The following is a 27,807-nucleotide window of genomic DNA, read 5'->3' as shown; positions in this document are numbered from 1 at the left end:
TTCTGCCCTTGTAGTCCATTTCAAAGACATGCTGCCCGCCAGCTTTCAAATTACAGTGATGCAACTGGTGGCTTTGTATCAATTTTATTCACATAACTATCCCTCCCTACTATTTTGTAGTTCACCAAAACACCCTGAAACAACTTGAGCCTCACATTCTTATGACACCATACACCAACAGTGCAAGCAGGCCAATGGCAACCAAGCGCGCAGTCCTTCCTCCCTCACTTTAAAAACCACTAGCCGCCACTGATATATATATATATATACGGTATATATATATATATATGTAGTCATATATATATATATATGTAGCCATATATATATAACCGAGTGCTTCCTTGGAGTCAGGTCAAAATGTCAAAATCAGCCAATTAGTTCTGTGAAACAAAGACAGTAGTGAGAAATGTATCCCTTTGTCCGTCTGCCTTGGTCTTTTTTTTCCTGGTTTCTCCTTCCAACGCCCTCATTGTCTACGAAATGCTGAAGAGTGTGTTTGTGTGTGCATATTGTATTCATGTGTAAGTGTGTGTGTGTGTGTGTGTGTGTGTGTGTGTGCATGTGAAACTGTATTTGCGTGTGCATGTGCGTGCGTACGTGGACGACTGCGTGTGTGCTCTTGGCTCCAGACCAACTTGAAAGCTGACTCTCTGTTTTGGCCGCGCCCACCTCTCCATCTGTCAGTTAGCATCAGCCGCCCTCTACACCACCCTCCTGAGTGTGGGCCGGCTCCCAGCGCCCAAACCACTCTGAGGCTCCAGCCACGGAGAGGACAGGGACTCAAAGTGGTTCGTGATTAGAATCACAAAGGCCATATTTTCATTTCCTCTCCGGGTTCGGTTAATGCATTGGTCCAGGATTTAAACAGATTTGTTTGAGGGCTGCTGTAAATACCTGTGGACGCTTATTAAAACATTTTGCTTGGAATATATATATATATATATTTACATTAGGGGTGGGAATCACAGGGAACCTCACGATATGATACGCGACAAATGGCCCGCGGTACCGATACTATTGCGATACAGTGATTCTGCAATAATCCATCCATTAGACAATCCTATAAAGATACATCACGATATATGCCCAACAATGAATAGAAAGTAACTGAAAAGGTAAAGTGCTTAGTCTTCGGGCCATTTTTGGCCATTTCTTAGGTTTTGCGCTGCGCCTACTCTAGAGACCACTGCTCCTTCGTAGTATGACCTCTAATCACATGCTTGGTCCCTTTGGAAAGCTGAGAACCTGTAGAACTGTATGACATTATCAGAATAACTGTATCATGTACTGACACAGTGCTGGGAAGGCTACAATATTGTTTTTCCTTCCAGCCGGTTACAAACACCTCTAAAACTAAGAAGATTGTAGTAGCCCAGGTAACTCCATATCCCTTGGGAATACTACTGAGCCCTAGGCCTAGGTCTTGTGATGCTGTGTGTAAAAGCAGATCAACAAAGCATAAAAGATGACGTCTCCAGCTCCTTTTATGTAATGATATGCCAATCCGTTTTGGTCAGGGTCCTTTTGGAGACTCCAAAAAAGACCTTTGGCGACCCAAAATGCATACTGTAAACAAAAGGTTTACTACACATGAACCCAAACATGTTTTCTCACCCACACGTGAGAAGTTGTTTGACATGCTGGATATCGTCAGAAAGGTCTCTTCATTGGCTATTATGATATCTAAGGCCCGTCCCCGACACTTGCTGTTTGCTGGTGTAGCTGTCAATCAAAGTATACATGCCCCGTTTTGATAGTGATCGCCATAGGCGTCGATTACGGGGGGGACGGGGGGGACATGTCCCCCCCACTTTCTAAAATACGAATTTTGTCCCCCCCACTTTTGCGACCGAAAAAAAAAAAAAATAATCTCCCCACATACTCAACCGAAATCGTCGAGTCTAAATCATGCGATAGGCGCGCACGAAGACATCCTCACAAGTCACAGCATGCACAACAGCTGGCTGTGAGTGGAGCAAATGAGGGGGCGGGATTCTGATCATCAGTATCTCTCATTCAGTGCCGCGCCGCGCGAGCTCCTGTGGTTAGTCATTCCAGCAGGCCTACAACTACACTTGGCAGTTGGAAGGCAGCCTAATAGTTGTTTTACAGACGCTTTCCACACACTTCGCAGCAGCATTGAAGACGACAAGCGTCAAGAAAGTCGACTCCTCAAAAATGTACAAGGTAACTATTCCTAACAGTTCGTTTATAATGTTTCCTCCGAGCATATGCTAGCTAGGCAAGACCACGTTGTAGCTAATTGTTTGCGGTTACAGTGTTAACTAATTTGGAGTGAGCGAAAGTGAATAATATTAGCTGCTATCAGTTTTAGGGCTGGCCCGAATTATTCGAATACTCGTTCGGAAAAATAGTATTCGAAGCTTGAATCAGTATTCGGAGCTTTGTTTATTTTTTTTCCACGTGAGGTAGGCCTACGTGACGTTACCAGAGCGAGGGAGGCAAACTATACCCGACACCAAGCAGAGAAGCGAGAGAGGTGGAGGAAGAATAGGTATCTTGTTGTTTCCCTTTACTTTATAACACAACATTAGCGGGATCTCGGGAGGAAAAGTAATGCTTAGCGAAATGCTAACCTTAGCTTAGTTGTTTGTTGACTGATGACCAAAGACGGGTTAACTATTTTATGAATTGTAAAGAATCAGGAAAACAAGTATTTGAAATGGATTATGGATTATTTATTAATTATTCTGAACCACACTGAACTGTTTGATTAGCCTACTACATTATTACAACATTACCAAGAGTATTGTAATCCAAAATTAAGAATGTGGCAGCACTGAACTTGGGCCGTGTGTGTGTGTGTGTGTGTGTGTGTGTGTGTGTGTGTGTGTGTGTAGGTTGGAGAGTTAAAATTGGCCAAAAACATGCACCCGCCTCTCAGATGTGCCAATGAAAGCTGTCGCTATTTCCCTTTTGTCCAAGGCCTTCAGTGTATCCCTGTGGATATGGCAGACTGCAGTGCTGTTGAGCCTCAACTGGGTCATTGTTGTCCTCAGCCAATTCTTCAGCCGTCGCAGAGCACTGAAGCTCCTTTCTGCCTCACAGGATGAAACTGGGACCACGAGTAGCAGTCTCACCAGAGTCTCCACCTGTGAGAAGAGCCCTCTGACTTCTGGTGGCATGCCTCTGAGAATTTGGACAGCTTCTTTGCATGAAGTGTAGGTGTTATTTGCTTTAAACATGGCCAATTGAATTTGTAGTGCCTGTAGGTCCAGTTCTGGGTACAAGCTCACCACCATATTTTTGTTTCCGGTAATCAGCAGCTCCTCCAGCTTGACCAGATTTCCCAGGCTCACCTGATCAAAACGCTCATGAAGCTGGGTGGTCGCCATGTACGAACGCCCCCCTACCCTTCTTCCAGTTCCTGAACCCCAAGGAAATGAAGGTTTGTTCTGTATTTCTGGCCATTGTTGGAATATTATGTTTAAAGGCCTTTACACAGTAGAAACACAAAACTCCTTTAATTTCAGAACTGTAATGTAGCCAGGGGTAGTCTTTGAACCAGCTCTCCTGGAATCGGAGAGTGCGGTTGGGCAGAGTTTGTGGCTCAATTAGCTGTGCATCTGGTTGGTATGGGGAAACTAAAATATCCTCAGGGGTATTGAGCTCTTCCTCTGTTTGGGAAGGGTTATCCTGTTGTCCCTCCTGCTGAGGCACCTCCTCCTGTAATGTAGTCAGTGACATGGATGATAATTTGGTAGTATTTCTTTAAATAGTTCCCTGAAATGTTTTATTTATGTTTTTTGTTCATAATTGCACTTAATATTTGTTGTAGTTGTAGCCCTGCCCACTTCACTATAATTGTCTGTAGTGTATGTTTTAAATTGTGCAATAGCATATATATTTTTTTAGAAACCTCACCTGCTGCACCTCTACATTCTCAACCCCCTGTTCCTGAGCTTCTTTGTTTAGTTCTGTTCCACTCAGTTCCGGTTCCTTATGAAAATGTTAAACTTTGTTAGTAATGTTTCATGTTATAGTTTCTGAATGTTCAAGTTTTCCTTATGTGACCCTCACCTCCACAGCTCCCGGTCCCTGCACTTCTTTGTTTTGTTCTGTTGCACTTGGTTCCTTTTCCTGATGACAGATGGTTCATAAATAAAACAAACATTTATTGGCACTTGTGTTTGGTTTTTATTTAACGTTTTAGCATAGATTTGGGGTAAATCGTACTTGTTTTTTGCATAGTTTTAGGGTATATTCTGTTTTTTCTTATGAATAGTATGGATAATCATATAGGGACATCTAGTGGTAAATCCGCAGATTTCAAACGTGTGAAAAACGCAATTTGGTATCTAGTCGTTTGATTTGTCGACTGTCAGCCACTGTAGAAACATGGCGTTGTAAAATGACATGAGTCTGCATTCCCATGGTGGCGCATACAGATCGAACATTGTGAAATGAGAGAACGTGAACTTGGAAGGTTAGCTTTTATGACTTCTAGTACTTGCGAAGGCTAACGCAATATCATGGAATTAACTTGAGATATATATTTAACAGGAACACTAGAAACAATCGCTACTGTACAAAAGGTATTCCACGTGACTCAACCAATAAAAGTGGAAGACAAATTTGTAGTAGGCAAAGCATAGACTAGCTAAAGCCGGTATGTAGCTAACTGCAGTGTAACTGCTAGCTGACCGTTAACGTTAGCAGTAGATGAGAACTAGCAGTTAACCGAGTTAATATCAAACATCGTAAAACAAGTTGATTTGTAGATTTCTCTAAACTTACAGCGCATTTTTGCTTGCTGAAAAAGGATCTTATATCGCTTCCCGCTTTTCTCTTAGACATTATGGATCCACTTGAATAGCCTTATAATAGCGAATGTTTGTTGTTTTTATATCATCGCGAGGGGGAGGGGGCAGGCGGCTACGTGGGCTGTCTGTACACACAGCGTTATAATAAAGAAGTTTCAAGACAGCCAGCCAAAATTGAAATTTTTATTCAGAAAATAGGCGGTCCTTTTGCTTCCTGTAAAAAGCATGTTTGTGACACTGGATAACGTGGAATATGGATACATCAACTAGCCTGCATGTGGAGGGCCACATAAGGTAAGAAATTGGTTTACGTAAACTTTGCTGCTGGTTTTGTTTGCTCGTGATGACCTGGCTAGGTTACCCACGCCACGGTCCTAAGCGATTGTGATCATCTGATTCTGGTTGGTGCTCAAGATATAGATTGCAGCTAGTAGCAGCTACACACGGTTCGATTGCTATGCCAATGTGGTTAGAGTTGTTTTGTCTGATTGAAATATTTGACGTTGTACTTGGAGCCAGTGGTAGGCTCAGGCCTATCCTGACATAAATATCGTATAACCTGCTGTGTGATTATCTAAACTCTAGGGGATTTTATTTGCGGGCAATTTGCTCATGATGTAACGAGTGAAGTGTGAATTGCTCCTTCGCGAGTGTTTACTGGTGGTCAGGATTTGGCAGATCATGCAATTCTCCTCTGGGTGCTTGTTTTTTTAATTTTTTAATGCAGCATAACATTATGCGACCAGCAACCCTTGCTCTTCTTCAAAAGGCTGATGCTCAGTAGTACCTCGTTTCATTTCGTAGCCTACCCCCTTTACAGTCTGCAATTGATTGTCTGGTAAACTTTGTTGATGTCAAGATAAGTGTTAAATTGCCAACACTTTTCTTTGTCCTGTGTGTATTAGTATTACATATCCGAAATCCCGAGTGCCAATACCCTGGTGTTTCCAACGTCGTTTTGCAAAACAAGCCAAAACACAAACTGGTTTTTCAACACCTGACAATACACTGCAGAGCATATTTTAATGCAGCGTTGAATGGATGAATAGCTTACATAAGGGTACCCACCACTTTTCAAACCACACTCAAGCTTATGGTTATTGTCCCCACCACTTCTAAAAACAAACTGACGCCCTTGGTGATCGCCTCATTGGCTTGTAAGGCTCGTTTACAAGGAAGTATTCGGTTTCTGTGTCAACTCATTGCTAAGGATTTCCTCAACGACATAAAGTAAGAATGCACCAAGGGAGGGGGAGGGTGAGTGGGGCTATTTTGACCTAAGACACTGGGATATATTTGATCTATATTCGCTAAACATATTTATTCCACCGAATGGTTGACATTGGTTGATATTCCTGAGATTCTAAGCTTTCAAACGGTGTATGACATGACTTTATCACTCAACCTTATGATGCAGAAAATTGACCCATTGCCCGCCGGCGGGTGGTTAACTTCCGTTCAATTTTCCTTCATTCATGTGTTGAACGCAACCTCGAGGAGCAGGGAAATCTGTTTAGAGCACCTTATTTTATTAATTAAAATATCGATATTTAGGGCAATAGATCCTCTCTAACTCCTCAGGAATAAAGCATAAAAATGCAAAAGCAATTCTTATGAAAAAAAGTCAGTCTTCTTAAAATACAAAAATATATCGATATTTCACGCCAGTGTATCGATTATCGTATTGTACGAAGATGGGCGACGATATATCACTGTATCGATATTTTGTCCCTCCTCTAATATATATATATATATATTTATATATATATTATTCTTCGTGAGGGCGTCATGAAGTGGTTCTGCACAGATGAAGCCCGGCAGGACTGTTAATTACAGTTCGTATGGTGTAGCTGTGATGACAGCTGGCTCACTTTGTTTCAGTTCTTTTCTTGGCTTCCTCACCCTCCGTACATACAGACCAGACCACTGTTCACCAGCCCTTTCAAAACACTGGAAAGGGACAGCACAGAGCGTAGTCACTGAGTAACTGTAAGAAAATATGGTGCACAGCAAGATACAATATCAGATATTCTCCGCCCTGCAAAGTTTAAGAATACAATCTATTTTGGTGAAGAGCGAATACCTAGTTGAGTAAGTTGTTACAGGTGACTTTACCATCGCCACGATAAAGTCTGCGGCTATCGATTATTTGTGTCGTAATCCATTCTGAAATGTAGCATTTATTTGTATTGCTAAAGGACTGGTCACAATAAACTCCTGAACCAGCGCTCCACATCCTCCATCAACATGATAAACATGTCAGAATAATAAACAGTGTTAAACTCTCGGCAGTACATGACCTATAGATGTGATTCATCTTCTATTGAAGTATGTGCTGATTATAGGTCGATTTAGATATAAATCATCACGATGTTCCTACCTGTGAAATGCACACAGTAATGTATTGCTTCTTGTGCATGTGACAGATTGGCTTTGATAAATGGACCTTTATGGTTCTTAATGTAAATGATGCATGCACAGTGTATGTGTGTGCGTGCGTGTGTGTGTGTGTGTGTGTGCATGTGTGTGTGCAGCATATGTGTGTGTGTGTGTGTGTGTGTGTGTGCGTGCACACTTCACGGTGGAAACCTTGAAAGAGAGTTTTGACTCATGCTATTGAAGACATCATCACCAAGGGATTATTCCACTCTGGCTAAAGAAAAAGCTAGCTCTAAAAATAGCCTTTGACGCTAATATGCTTAGAGGGACGTGGTTGTCTAGAGAAGGAGGATGAGGATGATGAAGGGAACTGGGGGGAGTGTGGGAGGGGTTGGATTAGTTGGGGAAGGGGGTTTCAGCTAGAAGTCAAATTCATTAGAGCGACAAGCTGTTTTTGGGCTATAATGACTTGAGTCCAATGACCAAAATCCTGTCATTAAATGTTGAAATTAGCCTTCGTGTCAGCCTGCATGAAATCCAACATTTAACCCGACTCAGCATTCCTCTAATCCCGACTTTCCTATGATCAGGAAATGGGCTTCCACATGGGGAGCTCTCCCATGTCCGCAGGAAACACTGGCAACCGGCAGGTTGTCAGTGTGTAGTCCAGGGCCTCGTTTCCCGATAACGATGGATCTTCGCTCGTACGATCATTCTCACGATGGATCTTGCGAACCATCGTGAATTTCTTTGGAGCGTTTCCCGAAACTCCTCTTAACAGGAACGCGCGTTCACTGTCTGCACTGACGACGTTCGTAGGATTGTAACTGTCCACTGACACGGTGCTAAAACGGAAAATGGGGTTAAAAAGGGTTCAAATATCTCCCCATCAAGGCCAACAGCAGAGTAGCCTACGAAAAGAATAGACTGCAATAATATGAATGCTAAAGATACTAAAACACAATTGATTAGGCCTAGGCCGACGTTTCCTGTGTAAAACCGAGGGGGTCAAATCCCCCGTTCGTCAAGGCGCGGGCTTTCTTGGTTCACTGGGGAAGGCGGGGCTGCGCACGGAGTCTAGACCTCTTTAGAATAATTTGTATTATTGCATAGCCTACTCCCGAATGTTTTAATTTCTTTATGAATGAAGACACCTGCATGCAATAATGAGTTCACGTCTGATTGTAGACTACAAACGCGATTAACTATGTTCAGGGATCTTCGTTACTGTCTAGACAGGGTCCAATAAATAGTGAACTTCATCACAGCTTCACCGAAGCACCTACAGTGCTTAATGCAAACAATCGCAAAAAAAAATGCCTGCAGAAATTCTCCGACACCCGCTGGTCTCAGCATGATGCATGTCTACAGTAGCCTATGTCTTCTGTCATTGATCAATATGAGGACATTTGGACCACGATGGTTAAATTAAAATCAGAGGGAGACAGCAAGTGCAGCTCGAAAGCGACCTCCCACGATGCATTTCGGCTGTGCATGTATTTTTGGAATTTTAAATTGGTGCAATAAATTATGTTGTTGTTGACTTCTAACATGTCTCTATCTTTGCTGTTTAAATCCAACAGTAGTCTATGAGTTATATATCGGTGGTAACCACTGTTTTTGGTTGCGACATTGCGCCAGCTGGGCATTCCGTGGTATTGGATGTGTTTCAATAAAACGCATCCAATACACGGTATGTCTGCTGGTGACGCCACTGAGGCTATAGTAGCTACAACATTGTTTTCATCCAAACGAGCCGTCTTTAGCGAACGGTGAATTGCATTGGCTTCTATGAGCTGTCGGCTTTCAGCCCGAGTTTAGGGACCGTCTGCAAAGTGCAAAACTGAAAACGACCACAATGGTCAAATTTAAATAGCGTCGCCATTATTGACTCTAGAGCCCCAAAACTTGTTCAATAGAGGCATGGCCTCTTTATGGTCCTACCTTTGTGGTGGGGAGAGGGGAGGGAGTGGGAAGATGCATTGGTTGGAGGCACAGACCTTTTCGGTTGTTGTAGTATTTGTGTTATGTAATTTTACTGTATAGGGTGGTTGTTGATATAATATATTTTTTGTTAAAGAAATGTAAATAATGGTTTTAAAGATTATACTTGTAATACTTTCAATCTCTACATATTTCCCCTGCTCATTACTGTGCACAAATGTACTGTACCGTATTTCCCGCACTATAACGCGCACCGGATTATAAAGCGCACCTTCAATGAATGACCTATTTTAGAACTTTTTTCATAAATAGTGCGCACCGGATTATAAGGCGCATAGCATAGAAGATACTGCAGTCAAACGTTAGACTGGGGATGCGTTATGCATCCACTAGATGGAGCTGTGCTAATTGTATAGCTCGTCACGCGCAACGCAACTGTGAGGACGAGTTGCTGCATTTAGCAGATATAAAACTGGAACCTTTATGACAAAAAAGTAAAACACAATTACGCAGTTCCAAATCTTAGATTTTTTAAATATCTTGCAAACGTGAATGATACAAAGTAGAGCATCGCACCCTCGAATCTTGTAGTGTGTCTTCCGCCCGATTTCCTGGCTCTGTGATCGTATAGTGTGACCTTCCGTGAGTAAGCCCAGTAAAATGCTGTGTGCACTGACTACAATAGCCGTAATGCTGCAAGCGGTGTGGCTTTATCGTAGTCGTAGTGAAACATTTTATTATTATTATTAAATTGTTTTTATTGGTTTTTCATACTGAAACATTTTGACAGAGCGCCGTTTACAACCAGTATGGATCAACCAATTAACCAATTGATCCATATATAAGGCGCTCCGGATTATAAGGCGCACTGTCGTTTTTTGAGAATATTACCAGCTATTAAGTGCGCCTTATAGTGCGGAAAATACGGTATATGTACACCCTTCTGTTGCCGGCAGACACATGGAAACCTCCCGGCAGGGTGCGCTTTGCGAGCACACAAAGAAATTTGCGAGCAGAAAAAAGAACATTCCACTTCCCCTGCTGCTAGGGGAAACACTGGGCGTACATGATAGCCTATCTCCCTTATCTTATGGTTTGAGTTCCAGCCGCTGAGAAATGTGCTATGTATGTGTTATGTTTGAATAACGGAGACTGAAGCCAGAGCTTACTTGGAGCGTGCTCGCCGTTTATTCACCAAAACGCAACTCGCGGAAAACAGGTACGGTCACGTGAATCGCACGTTACCGTAAAACACATTGCACTGACGCAGCAGTGCCAGATGTAACAATTCCCCCCCCCTCACAAAACTAGGAGTGATACTCAGTCACAAAGTCACGCAGGTGCTGGGGCCTGCCGCGTGCCCGAGCTGGACGGGGTTCAGGTGCAGCAACAACCACTGGCCCGTCGGGCTGGGCCGGAGGAGCTGGGATTGGTGCAGCCTCTAACCATGCAGCCGGCAGAACTCTAGCAGCGGGCACCACCAGGTCTGGGCTCGGGGGGGCGTGTACCTTGCCCAGGCGGTTAGCATGCCAGCGTGTGCCGTCGGCGAGCCTGAATGTAGCCGGGCCAAGCTGTTGGCTGACCTGGACCGGGTCCGACCAAAACGACTGGAGCTTGTTGTCCCGATGAGGTCGACGAATCCTGACCCAGTCCAAAACAGCGATGGCAGGTGGCTTAGCACGTCGGGCCCTGTCGAAACGGTCCTTCATCCGACGCTAGCGTGTGTCGACGGCGGCTCGAACCGGGTGGGCTGGGGCCCAAACTGCTGTAGGGCGGAGCCTATCCAGAGGCAGCTGGAGCTCCCGCCCCAGCATAAGGGAGGCTGGGGAGACTCCTGTGGTGGCGTGTCGGGTGGCCCGGTAATGCAGCAGCGTTTGGAGGAGGCTGGTGGTGAGTGTGCACCCTTGTGCCAGATGGGCCCTGACGCCATTTTTCAATGACTGGTTCAGCCGTTCCACCCCCCCATTCGCAGCCGGGTTGTAGAATGCTGTGCGAATGTGGCGTATTCCTTTCCCCTCCAGATAAGAGGACAGTTCGTGGGAGACCATCTGGGGACCATTGTCGGTCGTGATCCTCTCGGGCAGGCCCTACCGCGCGAACAGAGAGTCGAGAATGTCAACCAACACCTTGGCTGTGACCGAGCCCACAGGCGCTACCTCTGGCCACTTAGAGTGGAGGTCGTAGACAACGACGAGGAACCTCTGGTGATGCGGTACTCCATGCAGCTCACCGCAGATGTCAAGTTGTAGGTGCTCCCAGGGTTTGGATGGCCAGTCCAGTGGTTGCATGGGCGGGGGTGGGGCTGGGGCCCTGGTCTTACCACTAAGAAGGCAAGCAGTGCAGTCCTTGACCAGGGTCTCGATTTCCCTATCGATGCCTGGCCACCACACCACGTCGCGACACCGCTGTTTGAGCTTGACTATGCCCAAGTGGCCCTCGTGCTCCATAGCAAGGGCACGCGCCCGAAGGGCACTCGGGACCACAGTGCAGAGCCCACGAGCGATGCAAGTGTGGTTCCAACATGACAGTTCGTCCCTGACCCTGGAGTAGGGGAGCATCTCATCTGGTACCCTCACCGGCCAGCCCTGTCTGATGTAGGTCGAGAGTGTAGAGAGGGTGGGCTCGTCAGCTGAGGCGTCCTGGATCTCCCTCAGTGACACTGTCTCCTGGAGGGGTGTGTGGAGGAGCTGGACGAGGTCGTGCTCGGCCTGGTCCTGACCGGGGGCCAAATATGGATCTGGGGGTGAGTTGGGGATTGCACGTTACAGCAGGTCAGCCACCACGTTGTCCCGACCCGGCGTGAAATGCAGGCGGAAGTTGTACTGCTGCAGGCGGTCAGCCCAACGATGGAGACGGAGTGGTTTGTGGCCGGTGCCAGACGTGGCTAGGAGGGTGGTGAGGGCCTGATGGTCCGTCCTCAGTGTGAATGCGCATCCGTAGAGGTATATGTGCCAGCGCTCACATGCCCAGAGGCACGCTAGGGCTTCCCGCTCCCCTACCGAGTACCTCTGTTTCGTGGGGCTGAGAGCCCGTGAGGCGAAGGCGATCGGCCTCTCCACACCCCCTTGCAGCTGGGACATCACAGCACCGATGGCCATGGCGGAGGCATCACATGTGACGAGGGTGGGGCTGGCTGGGTCAAAGTGCGCCAGGACCGGTGGTGTGGTGAGCTGGGACTTCAGGAGGCGCACAGCGTCCGAGCAGGCAGACGACCAGAACCAGGGCTCACCATGTTTCAGCAGCTGTCGCAGTGGTGCAGTCGTGGCCGAGTACTGTGGCAGGAAACGTAGGTAGAATGCTGTCATACCCAGGAAGGAGGCCAACTGAGTGGCTGAGGTGGGCTCCGGGACACGGTGGATGGCCTCTGTGTTCGAGTGGAGAGGGTATATGCCATCAGCCGAGAGACGGAACCCCACAAACTCAATGGCCGGGGCAGCGAAGACACACTTCTCGCCGTTGAGTGTGAGGTGGTGCTTGGCCAGTGCACTGAACACTCTGTGGAGGCGCTCGTCGTGGCTCTCGACAGTGGCCCCGTGAACCACGATATCGTCCAGGTAGATGGCCACACCCGGGATCCCAGCGAAGATGGAGGCCATTATCTTTTGGAAGCAGCTGGGGGCAGAGCTTAGACCAAAAGCCATGCGTTTGTAACGGAAGACCCCTTTGTGGGTGATAAACGCGGTGAGGTTGCGGCTCTCAGGGTGTAGTGGCACCTGGAGGTAACCCTGGCGGAGGTCTAATTTGGAGAAAGTGGTGGACCCGTGGAACTGGGCGGTGAGCTCCTCTATCGTTGGCAAAGGGTATTTGTCTGGGATGATGGCCTTGTTTACCGCTCTTAGATCCACGCAGAGTCGCAGCCCCCCAGACTTCTTCTTTGCCACCACAATGTTGGAGATCCAGGGCGATGCATTCACCTGCTCGATGATGTCGCCATCGAGCATGCTCCGTAGCTCAGAGGAGATGTCATTGCGGAGGGCCAGAGGAGAGCGGCGGAGGGGCTGGATGACAGGCGTCACCTGTGGGTCTAACAAGGGCTGGTGGGCGAAAACATCGAGGAAGCCCACACCGCTGAACAGCATGGGCCACTGTTGCTGCCAGGGGATGGTAACAGTGTGAATCTCTGAGCCAGCGGTGTCTAGCAGAGTAAAACCGAGGCTGTTGAAAAGGTCGAGGCCAAGGAGGTTGGTCCCGTGGCGTGCAATATTGAACCTGAAGAGTGGCAGTGTCTTCTCTCCGTATTTCACAGGCAGCTGAAGGGAGCCCACGATGTCAATCTTTGAGTTGGCATAGCCACGCAGGGTGGTGGTGGGCTGCCCCAGTGGCTCGTGGGAGAAAAACTGTGTGTAAGTCGCCAAGTTCAGGAGGGACACCGTGGCTCCAGTGTCTAGGAGGAGCGGTAGAGTAACATCACCAACCATCAACGAGCATGTTTTAAATGGCGCTCGTCCTGAGCTAACGTTGTGGATGATTGTGGTAGGTGGCTGGGAGGCTCTAGCTGGGGCAGACCTACAGACTTTGTGAAAGTGGTTGAGTTTCCCGCAGTTGGAGCAGGTTTTACCACGGGCAGGACAGATCTGAGCTCTTGAATTGTGCGCAGAAGAGCCACAATTCCCACATGGCTGGTGTGGGCGGTCACGTGACTGAGAGGCTAGTAATATGTTCTCCTCGCTGCTGTCTACACTCACGTGGAGGAGGGGCACCCGTGACTCGAGTGGGCCCGCTGCCTTGGCCAGTGCTAGAGAGTTGGAAGAGGTGGATAAACTAGCTGCACATTCCAGAGCAGATTCAACCTGAACTGCAAGGTGTAGAGCTCCTGCTAATGTTAAATCATCATTTTCCAGTAGGAGTCTTTCCCTTATTTTGTCACAGTTCGTGTGCAGTATCAGGTGGTCCCTTATCATTTCGTCCTGTAAGGCCCCGAACTTGCACAAGCTAGCTAAACCTCGTAAATCCGCCACAAACTGCGTCACTGACTCACCCGACCGTTGGTGCCTCCGTCGGAATATGACGCGACGGAGCAGAGCACTTTGTGGGGCTGCGAAATGTGCTTTTAGCAGCTCCACGGCATCTGTGTAAGTTGTTGCGTTGCCGAGAGTTCCAAACACGTGCTGTCCCTCCGCTCCTAGGCAGTGCAGCAAGAGTGCGCGTTTCCGTACTGTCGAAACATCTTCTAAGCCGGCAGCTAGAATATATGTTTCGAACGAGGAAATCCAGCGAGGCCACGGCACCGGTGGTTCTCCCGGTAGGGCCAGGAAGGGGGAGGGTGGTGGTAGGGAGCAATCAGCCATCTCTCGTCGCCAATGTTATGTTTGAATAACGGAGACTGAAGCCAGAGCTTACTTGGAGCGTGCTCTCCGTTTATTCACCAAAACGCAACTCGCGGAAAACAGGTACGGTCACGTGAATCGCACGTTACCGTAAAACACATTGCACTGACGCAGCAGTGCCAGATGTAACAGTATGTACTCAAAAAGAGACTCTTCTCATCGACTAACGTTTGGTCGACTAAGGGGGCAGCCCTAGAAACGACCATTGGTCGAATAGACTTTTGTTTGGCCTGACATGGACCAATGTTAAAAATAATTAGCCTTTGCCGAGCTGATAAAAGCCAGTTGTATATTTTACAATGCATTACCCTTTCCAAACCGACCAATGGGTTTACAGGTTAAGCTAATATGATACCACCTGTGGGTAATGGTTTTCAAGATCTTGCCGTATGTGATAGTAGCGCCTACCTTTATTTTGAAAAGGCACGGTTGATAGAAGACCACAGGGGGGTCGGGGGGGTCAAGTGTGAGACCTTGAAGGAACATTAGCTCTTAATGAAACCCCTCAGTTAGGTGGATTGTTGTAACACTCAGAACCGGATCAACCCCCTGCCTGGAACCGGGTCAGCAAAGGCTCCATTAGTCTCAATGGGATCACAAAACACTCGCGCGCGCGCGCGCGCGCGCGCGCACACACACACACACACACACACACACACACACACACACACACACACACACACACACACACACACACACACACACACACACACACACACACACACACACACACACACACACACACAGAAACGTACTTTACTTGAGACAGGACAATTGATTTAGTTTTTATTGGATCCTTGACCTAGAATTCGTAATTTACATAAATGCACACTCATTGAAGCACACACACGGCCGCACGCACACACACACACACAGTCACATTACATGAGACAGTACTATTCTTTTAGTTTTTACTGGACAAGATCCTTGAGATCAGTATTTATTATTTCCTTAATGCACACTCGTTCACACAGACAGCCAGCAAGACAAACACAGAGAAGAAGGTGCTGATGTATTTCATCATTTCGACTTAATGTTATCTTAAATATCAAAACATGTCAAGTGAAAGAGCTGTGACTTTAAATATATGGAGGGCAGCGTATGCCAGAGGTGTTGGATCCTGCTAGCGTTAGAGGCTATTGCTCTTTAAGTGTAGGTTTTCCTGCTTGCTGCTTGATGTTCGCTGATGCTACATATTTCCCTCTGGCCTTTAATACCGGGTCGTGGTGCAGACATGTTATCATGCTGACATACAACAGATTTAACACACACACACACACACACACACACACACACACACGTTGCTGAAGTGAACACACATACACACATGGACTAGCATACATACACATTGTCCTACACACACGGACACACAAACACAAATACACACACACACACACACACACACACACACACACAGCTAAGAAAGGTCATTGAAACAGAGCCTACAGAACACACATTCTGTATATAAATAGGTGGACAACTACAAAATGTAGACTGGATGCATAGCTGAAGAATATATAAACTTCTTAACTACACAAACACTGCTCTCTGTAAAGACCAATCGTAATACAATTAGGACTAACGAATTGGCGAATGATTTGGTAATCAACTACATTCCCAAATAACAAAACAGATTCTTTAGCAAATGAAAATGTACGTTTCCCATTCCCACTCCGGAATGGAGTCATTGAAAATGTCGGGAAGAATAACGACATTTTTAATTTCCAGGGAGATAAAATACGCCGGACTGAGAACCTACGCCAGGCACTGCAGAGTAAATCTGCTCCGCCGGAACCGCTAAGTAATTGAACTCATGACTTCATTACCTTGACAATAGTCTGCGCCACACGCACATAAAACCCCACCACGGAGAGAGATATAAGATGATCCCCTACCTCTCCAACACCTCCACCTTGCCTGAGGAGACTATTATAGATGCCTACCTCACCCTAAGCCACGTAAAGCGCTAATAGAGATGGAGGAATGAGGGTGGGAGGAATTGTGAGGGGGTTGAAGGGAGATAACCAGGGTTGTGCAGCAGGTTAATTGCCTGCCTTGAAGGAAGTGGTATTTATCCAGTAATTAAAGGCGAGTGTCGCTTTTATTCCTTTCCTTTTTCCGGTGGTGCCGGAATATTTGTTTTGTGTATGTGTTTGTGTTTGTGTGTGTGCGTGCGTGTGCGCTAGGGGCCGGAAGAGAAGAAAATCGATTCACATAAGAATCACAAATCTTATCTTCTATGGTTCTGAATCGATTCACAACTTCCCCCTTCTATGTATATGAATATGGACGTATACAAAATAGATGCTAAGATACACAATGTGTACATATTGCACTTCATCTGAGGACATTACACTCTAGAGGGTTAAGGGCTTGATTAATTCACTATAGAACATTCAGACATGCTTTGTTGTGTCAAGTACGTTTTTTGGCTCTCCCTCACCAACAGTCAATTGTTATTTCATTAAATGAGCCTTTTCACTTCGAGCCCAGGAACTTGGTCAAACGCTCTCCATCCCTTAGACCAGTGGTTCTCAAACTTTTTCTACTAATGTCCCCCCTCTAAGATATTTTTTCAGCTGAGTACCGCCACCACTGGCACAAAACAGAAGCTTTCAGAATTGAAACTTGCTCAGGGTGAAAAGAAAGCTTAGCTTGTTTTTGAATTTCTAATTATTTAAAAATAGATCTGAGTACCCCTTACAATACTGCAAAGTAGACTATCCGGCTTCCTCTTCCACAACCACGACTGTGCTTCACCTTCCTGGGCATAAATATTCTATGGCAGAATAGTTACATGTATTGGTGCCTGTTTGAATCCAAACAGATCCTCTCAGCCAGTGCATAACAGACCAGTCTGACATGCTGCCATGGATCAATCATTCAAGCTAACTGCGGTTCACCGTATTGAAGTGGATGAAGGATGGATACCCCGAGACCTGCCCCCTTCTCTGAGGCTTCATTCATGGTCTGGATGATGTCACACACACACAAATAGACTGAACAGGTGTCTGGAAATCTGGTTCAAATCTGCAGTCTGCTGCTTCATTTTTTGTGTCCATTCCTTTTAAGGCAATTAGAGTTGTGAGATAGAGATGAGACGCAGGTGTTATTGCTGGTGCTGTCCCGTGTTAGAGGTTGGCTGGGTAAACACGTGGTGGCTTTTACCAAGTGGTAGACCGAAGTGTACCGCAGTTTGTCTGTGCTTTTTTAACAAGAAATGTATGGATTTGTGAACGCCTATGGATGGATAGATAGATAGATAGATAGATAGATAGATAGATAGATAGATAGATAGATAGATCACATGCTAAAACCCAATAGTAATAATACAAATAATAAAGAGTGACAATGGAATAACAAAAGCCTAAAGTGTTAAATGCGCAAATATACAGTGACATGTAATTAAATATGATTGATACTTAAATGTACAGTAGGAAGGACCACACGTTGGCATCCCCCAGTCTGACTCTGATGGCCCCGATCCAGAGCATGTCATTCAACACTGTGAATGAGTGCACTCCGAGCAGGCAACTTGCTTCCCATCCCTGCAGGGGATGGGAAGGGGGGCTTGTACATCACAATGCATCATGGGACTTCTTTGTTGGCCGTCCTCCATCATATTGAGAGGACCCGCGAGAGAGCTGTGGTGTTTTAAACTTCCAAACTAACGTAAATACACCATAACTTAGGCTTATGGAATGCTGTAGCAAGTTCCAAACGCTACAACGTCTCCCCATGACGACAAATCATCTCACAAAAAATATGTGTTGATTCAGCGCACAGTACACTTTCCCACCCTGACACCACTATGCTTTAAATAGCATGGCTGTGACCGTGTTTAGTGTCCAGCCGGCCGCGACCACAACAGGTCCGGTCCCAGGGTTAGAGGCACTAAGGAGGCCTCGGCGTACAGACGAGGGGTTAAATGCGAGTGAGCGAGATGATGGTGGAAGCACTGTGCATCCACGGTGACTCCCCAGAGCACTCTGTCCTACTATCACTATGCGCCGATGTGGTGAATACATAAGTGAGAAATAAGTGATGTACTGAAGACATTAGAGGGGGAGACATGAAGTGAGAGAGAGAGAGAGAGAGAGAGATGGAAACCGAGAGTAGGAGAGATCGTGAGAAGAGAGGAAATGGTTAGAGCGAGAGAAACACAAACCACCACAGAGGCAGAGACAGACGCACAAACTAACATCAAGACATTCGAATCGGGTTGCTCCCTACTGCAAACTCAACGGGGACTTTCATTGTCGTGTGTTCCCTCCCCAGGGCACCCAAAGCGCTCAGCGTCTTCGCAGGCCTAAACTCCGCATGACACCACACATTACCTCCACGCACCACTCAGCTGTAATGTCCCCCTCTCGCGGTTCCCTCTATTCTTCCCATCTCATGCCTCTCCCCATGATTCACAGTCAGGCGCCAGCCCACCCCCCCCCCCCCCCACCCCCCCCCCCCCCCACCCACCCCCCCCCCCCCCCCCCACCTCACCCCACCCCCCGGCCTGTGAGTGTTAACAGAACGTGGAGGAGACACAGGCAGGAAGAAATATGTATCTCTGGTTCTTTATCTTTTAATGTGCATTGTAGCACTTTGAGGCCATTGAGTTGATGTAAAGTGCGTTATAAATAAAATTTATTATTATCATTATTATAAAACCTAATGCTGTGTTATGTATATCAACTTAATACTCCTTCCATTGCCCTTGGCCAATTATATCTGAACCCTTCAAGAAGCCTTTAAATTAGTGAGAATGAAATGTAATGTAATTATTTACCGTATCCTAAGTCAGGATATGGTAAATAATTACATTACATTTCTCCCTGTTCCGTCAACCATATTTGTGTCAGGATTCCTGACTCACATATGGTTGACGGAACAGAGAGAGGGGAAAGATAAGCAACACGGAGAGCAACGGTTAGCCTATACGTACTTATAGCGAGCTATAAAGGAGCTGGTTAGTGTACTGGTCTACCGCAGTGTACATGTTTATATAAGGCAGCACCACCAGTGTGTTGGGAAGGGAGTGGGCAGTGATTTGGAACGGAGACAGGAAAAGTGTGGACAGTGATGGAGTAGTATATTAGAATATAACCCATCACTAACACACATACACTCAAGACATTACACAGAAATAACCAATAGCGTATACACACGTCACACGCACACACAGATTCCAACATAACACACAACGCGCCCCTTAATTAAACACACACCCACACACACACATTCCAAACATTACACGCAATTCTCCCTTAATTACACGCAAGCACACGCACACACTACAAAGATTACACAGAATAACCCCCTGGCTTACACACACACCCACACACATTCCAAACAAATAAACCCGTCACTTAAACACACATTATAACATTTGCCTGCATGCATACAATCATGCATATGTATACACACACAAACAAGTTATCCGTCATAGCTTATCTTGTATTCGCCTCCATCAATCACACACACACACACACACACACACACACACACAGATTGTGTAAACACTGTGTGAAAGGCCGCAAACCTAATTCGAAGAACTCCCTGGCACAGTTTTCACTCTGCCATTGCTTATCTCTATTCCTTCCTATCTCCCCCATCCACTGAGGAGGGGGCACTGAAAGGGTTGGAGAGAGAGGAAGAGAGGATACAAGGAGCAGAAGACAATCTCAAAACCTATGAGCCCAGACCAGCCTGATAAATTCTTCATTATGTTTTTCCCAAAAAAGTCGGTAGTTTTCATTCCCCCTTGATAATGTTGCTTACAAACAGTGATCAAGCACTTATATAACCGATACAGACATGCGGCTCGTGTCTGTCTTGCATTATGCATCAGTGTCTGTGTTCTATATTTCTATGTTGTGTTGTTTTACTCGTGTGTGTGCGAGTCCCCTCTGAGTCTGGAGCGTTCGTATGCGCGAGTGTGCGTACGTGTGCACGCGTCCCATTTTGTTCACATGAGTATGTGCATTTGAGTGCGTCATCCGTCAACATAAATCCCACTCCTACGTCTCTCCTCAACCCGAAGCGAAACCTCCCTAAAACAAACCAACTGCCATGCGGCTGTGTGTACTATTCAGGTAACACTCACTGTTGGTTATCCTCATCTGCCTCCTTTCGCCCCTCTGTGTACACGCGTACATCAGACTGTTTTACACGCAACCAGCCTCGACCATCGTTGGAGCTATAGTGGATGATTGGAACCATGATGCAGAACAGAGGGTCGCATGCAGCCCACTCTGGAAGAGAATCAAACAGCATTCTGCATGAGTGATCCCAGACCACTAGCTAGCAGAACTCGTAGCGTTAATTGTTTAATCGGCTGGCGCTGCGTTCAGCAACAACTACCGTCTCTCCGCAGTGGAGATGGTAGAATGTAGTTCAGTGAAGCTGGGGTTTATCTTCATATGGGGAAATCAATGACAGTATGCCACGAAATACTGCCAAGGTTGAATCCACTGAACCACAGTACTGTATTGATTTAAAGTACGCTCCTGAATGATGTTTCTTTGAATTTATTCTGGATTACAGGAAGACAGAGCCTCATAAGTGCCTACCTTAGATTAGAGAGGAAAGTGATTAGGCTGCACAATGATGCAATACATTGGTTCATTGAGAGACAGGAGAAGGCTTATTGTGCGAGGGAACTGTTAAAGTGGTTTAGCCAACTTGACTACATATGTAACTTTAAAATTTTATACTGTTATAAACTCACCATTTAAAATGCTAAGAAATGCAAAGAAATGCCCTCAGAAACCTGTGTGTTCAAAGCCTGACATCAACAAACCAACTCACAAATGCGTAAAAGGCCTCAACAGCGCCCCAGTAGGCCGTGGGTCTTAATTGTCCCTTTCTCTCATTGATGAATAACCAGTTTGTTGACAGATCTAGGGAAGTTTTACTTAAAATATGTCCACAGACATATTCTTGTTGCTTAGCAAACAGGGAAACGACTGTTTCAGTTTCACAAAATTTTGTCACATGCTCACGTTAATAGAACCATCAATACTCGCAGTGAGGTTAATTTGGCTGGAATCAGTTCGATCTCTGCCGCTGCTCGGTTACTCTGTTCCCATAGATTATTATTATTTTCTTCATTTAACATTTATTTAACCAGGTGAGTCCCATTGCGACCGTTAGCCTCTTTTTCAAGGGAGCCCTGACATACAGACATATAGATATTGCACAAAAAAACATGATGAAACTTAGAAACCGAGCACGCAGACATTGCACAAAATTTGACGAAAGACAAAAAACGAAATATCAAAATACAGGTAAGACAAAGCAAGACAGATGACGCATAAAAACACTGGAAGGTTTGTTAGTGAAAGCATTTACAACTGTCAATTCTGAGGTGTTTGAGTATTTTTTTTAAATGGTTAAGAGGAATAGCAACAGATAACTTAAGATTTTATTAGATGTCATTCAGGCCCACTTCAATCCCCAGACTCTAATTCTGCTGTCACCATAACCCCCTGAGATCTAGATTACAGCATCTGGTGTCTGAGCCTATCTCTATGGCTCTCTCTCTCGCTTGAGGGCTATCGGCATCTCTTATTGGCTCTCTCCCTCTCTCACACCGTCTCTCCCTCTGTCTCTCTCTCCAACTCTGATTCAATGTCTAGTCTCCCCCCTCCCCCCCCTTGTTCCCTCGCGCATGCCTGCCCCCCTGTCGTTATTTCTTTCCCTTCATCACCCATTTCCAAATGTTTTTCTTTCCTCCTCACGATCCGTATCTCTCCATCTCTGTCCCTCTCGCTCTCTCTCTTTTGATCGTGCCGCAGACTCCCTCCCCTCTCTGCATCCATCGCTACTCAGCAAGCATCACTGTGGATCTCACTATGCCTTGCACAGAATAACTCTCTTTCCTTTCTTTCTAGATCCTTCCTTACTCAACACCTGCCCCTCCTTCCTCTTCCTCTCGCCTCCTCCTCTCCGCCTCCTCTTCCCTGGTCGTGACCATGATTCATAGTGTGTGGCTGGACCCATGTAGCTTGCAGCCATCTGTGACCTGACACCTGGTGCATTATGGGATGTAATGAAAACAGGGATGATACAGAGAGGAACCAGGTAATGCACACCTTAAAGCTGAGCCGATAATGAGCCTGTCTTATGAGGGACGGAGCCCGGCCAAACACACATGTTGAGACCCTGAGAGTGATAAAGAGAAACACAAAGTTCGAAATCCATCGCTCTTCTGCTATCGTCGATACTTATTGTTACTATGGCGATTCCTTCCTTACCCGAAAAGCGGTGTGCATGGCCATATGCATTGTTTTGTGTGCAAAAATGACTTCTCCTGTGCACTCCTATAGGAATTATACGCCTATATACCGGATGCTACATATCTTCAGCAGAACAAAACCCACATCTATTCCTTGGAGGTCCACATCCGATTGCTTTTTTTTATGTCCAAGCCCGTAAGGAAGACCACATCCGCCATACAGCCCTTAACAGTAGTAAAAAAACCCTGCTGGTTCCTATAGAGATCAAGCCATGACCGTTGTCTTGACCCCGGCCTTTTATCTGTTGATTAAAAGCCCCCATTGGAGGTAATTAATCCCAAGAATGGCTTCAAAGGGGAGGCAACCCTGTCTTGCTTGGGGGGGCCCTCCTCTGTGAGCACCCTGCTGTTTACATGCAGGGGAGATAGCGTTTACAAGCCTTTGATTTGACTAATTAACGCACTTGTTTCTCGGTGGTGGAGACGGTGGGGTTGGGCACCGAGGCCCACAGAGAGGAGTGCGGCTTCCACCAGAGACGCAGCATACAGGAGGCTCCCGGCGAGCAATGACAGAGGGTTTCTTGAGTAAAAAGAGCACTTGGCAAATGATAGAGAGACACTTTGGCTTTGTTGTGGAACGTCGCGATCAGTTCATTCCGATAACAATCCCGATGTTATTACCTTGGGATGCGGGAAGTTGCTTTCTTTAGTCATCAGATTCAAGCGTTTCTAAACCGACAGAGATTTGTTAATTCACTCTCAATGAACTCAACCAGAATAGACATACAGCTACAACAAGGCTAAACAAATGTACACATACACATTTAACCACAATGTACAGGACCTTACAAAAAGTCATTTTCTCTGGAAATTTACAACAGAGACACATGTACGAATACAGCAAGGCTAAACCGTCTTAAGACGCCGTTTCTCAAATCACACAAATTGGACGGAAGCTGAGTCAAAGTTGGTATTTCATTTCTCCGCCATGCAGCCACGCGATATTCATGAGCTTCAATGTGGGATGATTAACGTTTGTCTGACGGTGACGGTACGGGCGCCCGCTGAGCGGAGCGTACTCATGCAGGCCAGAGGAAAGTCATTAAAGCGACACAAAGGGCTAATCGCATATGCTGTGGGTTGATATACATGCAATTAAAGTTTCATGGCAAGTCAGAGAAGGGAGGGACAGAGAGAGGAGGAGAGGAGGGGGAGGAGAGTAGTGGAGAGGGAGGAGAGGGGGGGAGAAGAGAGACGACGTAGGGGAGAGAGGAGTGGAGGGATGGAGAGACATGTGGAGGAGATGAGGGGAGAGGCAAGGACTAAAAGGGAGAGTGAATGAGAGAAGATGAGAGAAGAGAATTAAATGGAGAGGAGAGAGATAGGGGTAGAGAAGAGAATAAAGATAGAGGGTCTAGAGGAAGGAGGTGAGGACAAGGGAGGATAAGGAGAGCAGTGATTAGGGGAGGAGAGGAAGAAAGGAGAGAGGGTGAAAGAGAGAGGTGTAGGGCCGTAGAGTAGAGGTTGTGGAGTAAAGACATGAAAGTGCACCCATCTCTCTGTCAGGTGCCTGCTGTTTCCCCTCAGTTCATAGAGGACACATCCAGAGCGAGGGAGAGAGAGAGAGAGAGAGAGAGAGAGCTCGCATTTTGAACCCTTTGCATTCGATAATAGCTTCCATTTATTTAGGAAATGTCTTTTAAAAAGACTGTTATTTGAAAACACATAATAATGGGATGGTGAATACACTTCTGCGACACCCCATTTGTATTCCTTCCGCCATTCATTCTGCATTCTGCATTCATGTGTTTTAATCCACTCCCTGTTTGTTTACAGCTGTTGCTGTTGGCAGACAAACATTGGCCCCTTGCCAGGCCTTTGTGGGCTGTTCCGGTTGTGGCACTGGTTACGTAACGTCACGGTTGGAGGATCAGTGATTGTAGCCGCCGGGGCCTCGTTGTGGCGCTGCGCTTACCAAGACGCTAATGTGTTGTAACACTAACAAAAAATGCTTCACCTAGCACCCCCTGTGTTTGTGTGTGTGTGTGTGTGTGTGTGTGTCTGTGTGTGTGTGCGTGCGTGCGTGCGTGCGTGTGTGAAAGTAGGGAAAGTACCATTACTTTCCTCATATGATAAAAGATGGAGGGATGGGCTAAGAAGAAATAAATAGGGAAATAAGGGAGGGAGGGAGGGAGAAGAGAGTATGGGTGGAGGTGGGAGAGAGGATGGTGTGCGGTGATAATGAAAGCAATAAAATCGAGTCTAGATCATGTTTCTTAAATAAAACACACACACACACACACAGAGCAATATAAAGTTGAAAGAAAAATAAAACAGGTATTTGTTGGTGTGTTATGCTTGCATGTGTGCGGCCCTGCGTGTGGGAACTCTGTATCCTCCACTGAGCTGCCAGCGTCACAGTGAGTCATGACAGTCCATCACCCACATCGTCACACTATACATCCCCAGGGGCTGGACAGTTGTATCTCGAGGGTGTGTGTGTGTGTGTGTGTGTGTGTGTGTGTGTGTGTGTGTGTGTGTGTGTGTGTGTGTGTGTGTGTGTGTGCATGCGTGTGCGTGCGTGCGTGCGTGTGTGTGTGTGTGTGTGTGTGTGTGTGTGTGTGTGTGTGTGTGTGTGCGTGCGTGCGTACACACTTGCATGGTGTGCGTGTGTGCGCACACATGTGCATGGTGTGTGTGTGTGTGTGTTGCACAATAACTATTCTGCAAAACCAAAAGTATGAGGGCACGACATACCTTTGTGTGACAGTAATATTAGACAGTGCACAGTGTAAAACTTGCAAAAACACCCTTCCTCGCTTGCACCCACACACAATAACTCACCACATAGCCTTGTTGTTGCTCTCCAACTCACACTCTGTGCCTGCACCCCCCCCCCTCCCACCGCCAACATCAACCCCATACACCCACACAAACACGACCGAGTTTCAAACAGGATGTATTTTACGGTTAGACACAAACACACAAAGTCATGCACGATATTTCCACCCAGTCAGGCCCACTTTTCAAAAACCATGTCTAATACCTGATACATGCAGGCCTATTGTTTTTACAGCATTGTGTCACATGACGAAGCTATCCACATCATCATAGTATCTCAAATAAACCGTGACACATCAACGCCGACACATGCCCAAATAAAAATAATTAACCATATCGATCCATATGGCCAGGGTTTATATGGATTATTTACATCTATCCAGCAACAAAAAAATGAACAATAATATTATTCCAAAAAAAAATGCTAGAAACAAAAATTTGGACTCACGAGAGTTTCTTTGGCTCCCGTCCGTTGAACCTCCAGAAGAAGACATCCCGGCAGCAGGCTAATCGAGCCGGTCCGGCCGTCGTCCAGAGAAACGCTACAAGTATAACACGACTCACACGACAACACACTTACTACATCTGCCCACCACGCATCCTCACTCTTTCTTTCAAGTCGGCACACATGCTCACACCTCTTTCACTCATGCAGGCACCCGACGACGACAACAACCGCAACACGGGGGGGGGGGGGAGCCACGCACGCACGCCGTCGCCGATTCAAACACGTAGGAGCGTTAGCTTTAGCGATGCGGGGTTAGCCTCTGATGCTGCGAGGAATGAGGTGGTTTTCCTGCTTGTTGTTGCCGCGCGAGAGAGAGGGACGGGGTGCAGGATGAGAGCGCGAGGGAAGCGGGGGGGAGAGGAGCTCGAGCGACTGGCAGCAGCTGATCGAGCCGGGGTGTGTGCGTCTGCGTGTGTGGTGGCGGGGTTAAGACAGGATGAGCGGGAGAGAGAGAGGGAACGGGGGGGGTGAAAAGGACTGCTGTGAGATGAATGATGGTGATTGAGGGAGCACGTGTCTCGGGGGACCAAAAGGCGGAGGATAAAAGAAAGAGGAGGCAGAGAAGAGGAGAATAAAATGTTCCTGTCATCCTGTAATGTGATGAAAGTCTGTGATCGAATGTGTTCTCACATTTATCACAGGCTGTCATCTGCGGCATTCGAGTCTGCAAATTGTGTTTGTCTATTTATTTTATTTTATTTATTGTTTATTTATTACGTACCACATTTATCAGTACACTTCAGTGTAGGTTCCACGTCTTTGTGCGCAGACGCATGTGTAAACGAACACACACGGACACACACTCTCAACAATACACACACACACACACACCCAAACCGGCACTCCTTCTCTCTGGGGAGTGATGATGAAATGTGCACACACTCTCAGACACACACACACCTACCCCCATTTTTTTAAGTTTTTGAGTATGGTCTTTCCGTCATAAAAAACGATAGTAACGTATGTAACTACTGTTCTATGAATTCCGGATGAAATTAAGCATGTATGAAATAGAACAACCATGGCTGCAAAATGGGAAAAGCTAATAAAATAGGATTATCATCATTATGGTACGACTTTTCGTGGCATGTGACTCGACAAAAGGACCATGCTAGCGTTGCGTATAGTTGTTCACTTTTTTGTACTGTAATCTCCTCAAACACAGTAGAGAAGCTGAGACAGTGTCTCGCTTCCAAATCCAGCCCCCCTCCCTCTCTTTAATCTACCTTTGGATCTGTCCAACGTTGGCCACTGACTATCGATAGCGCCTGGGAGCAGCCTCTCATGCGAATGCTAGCCAGCCAGTGGTCATCATCACCAGCATCCTCCCATAGCCAGACAGGAAATGAATGGCTCATTAACCATGGGACCCCCGGCAGGTTCCTTGAACCATGACCCATGCTACCGCTAGTCCGGATAGCTTCGCATGCAAAACCCATTTGGATGTATTGTGCGATTCGTGGCATTGCTTTCGTTCCAGCGCATCGTGTTGAGTGGCGCTTTTGGTGTGCAATCACACTGGCGGTGACTAGCCCTGATGGGAATGTGATGTAAATGGATAGCGGATCATTGCGGTTGGTACAGCAGAGGTGTACTACTACTCCAATGTGCACACATGGATATGAATCACCTCTGCTGCGTCTGACAGTTATCAGGGAGGAGCAAAGTTAATTTCCCTAGAGACACCCCCTCCCACCAATTCATAATTGCTAATTTGCTAGCAGGAGACAGAGGAAAGAGTTCAAGAACATTTGGGAACATTAATTGTGCCACGTGAGGGCATAGGTTTGT

The 27,807-nt window shown here is 46.4% G+C and overlaps 1 protein-coding gene and 1 long non-coding RNA gene across 3 annotated transcripts in view; one reads left to right on the top strand and one right to left on the bottom strand.

The window, feature by feature from the left end:
- Positions 1-26,275, bottom strand: part of dtnbp1b (dystrobrevin binding protein 1b) — a 40,722-nt gene extending 14,447 nt beyond the window's left edge. Inside the window, exon 1 of the mRNA XM_079749713.1 lies at positions 25,957-26,275. Within this exon, the coding sequence (XP_079605839.1) occupies positions 25,957-26,002 (46 nt within the window). The 5' untranslated portion in view covers positions 26,003-26,275. The remainder of the gene's footprint in view (positions 1-25,956) is intronic.
- Positions 1,806-4,144, top strand: LOC307085208. Of its 2 annotated transcripts, none has more exons than XR_013812352.1 (3): positions 1,806-3,182; positions 3,288-3,409; positions 4,050-4,144. It is a non-coding gene; the product is annotated as an uncharacterized lncRNA (long non-coding RNA). The 2 variants fall into 2 exon arrangements; XR_013812353.1 differs by having other exon boundaries at positions 3,285-3,409.
- Positions 26,276-27,807: the final 1,532 nt, after the last annotated feature.

The sequence above is a fragment of the Pollachius pollachius genome (assembly GCF_949987615.1).
Source record: "Pollachius pollachius genome assembly, chromosome: 13".
Lineage (NCBI taxonomy): Eukaryota > Metazoa > Chordata > Actinopteri > Gadiformes > Gadidae > Pollachius > Pollachius pollachius.
This window is presented reverse-complemented; position numbering and strand designations above follow the sequence as displayed.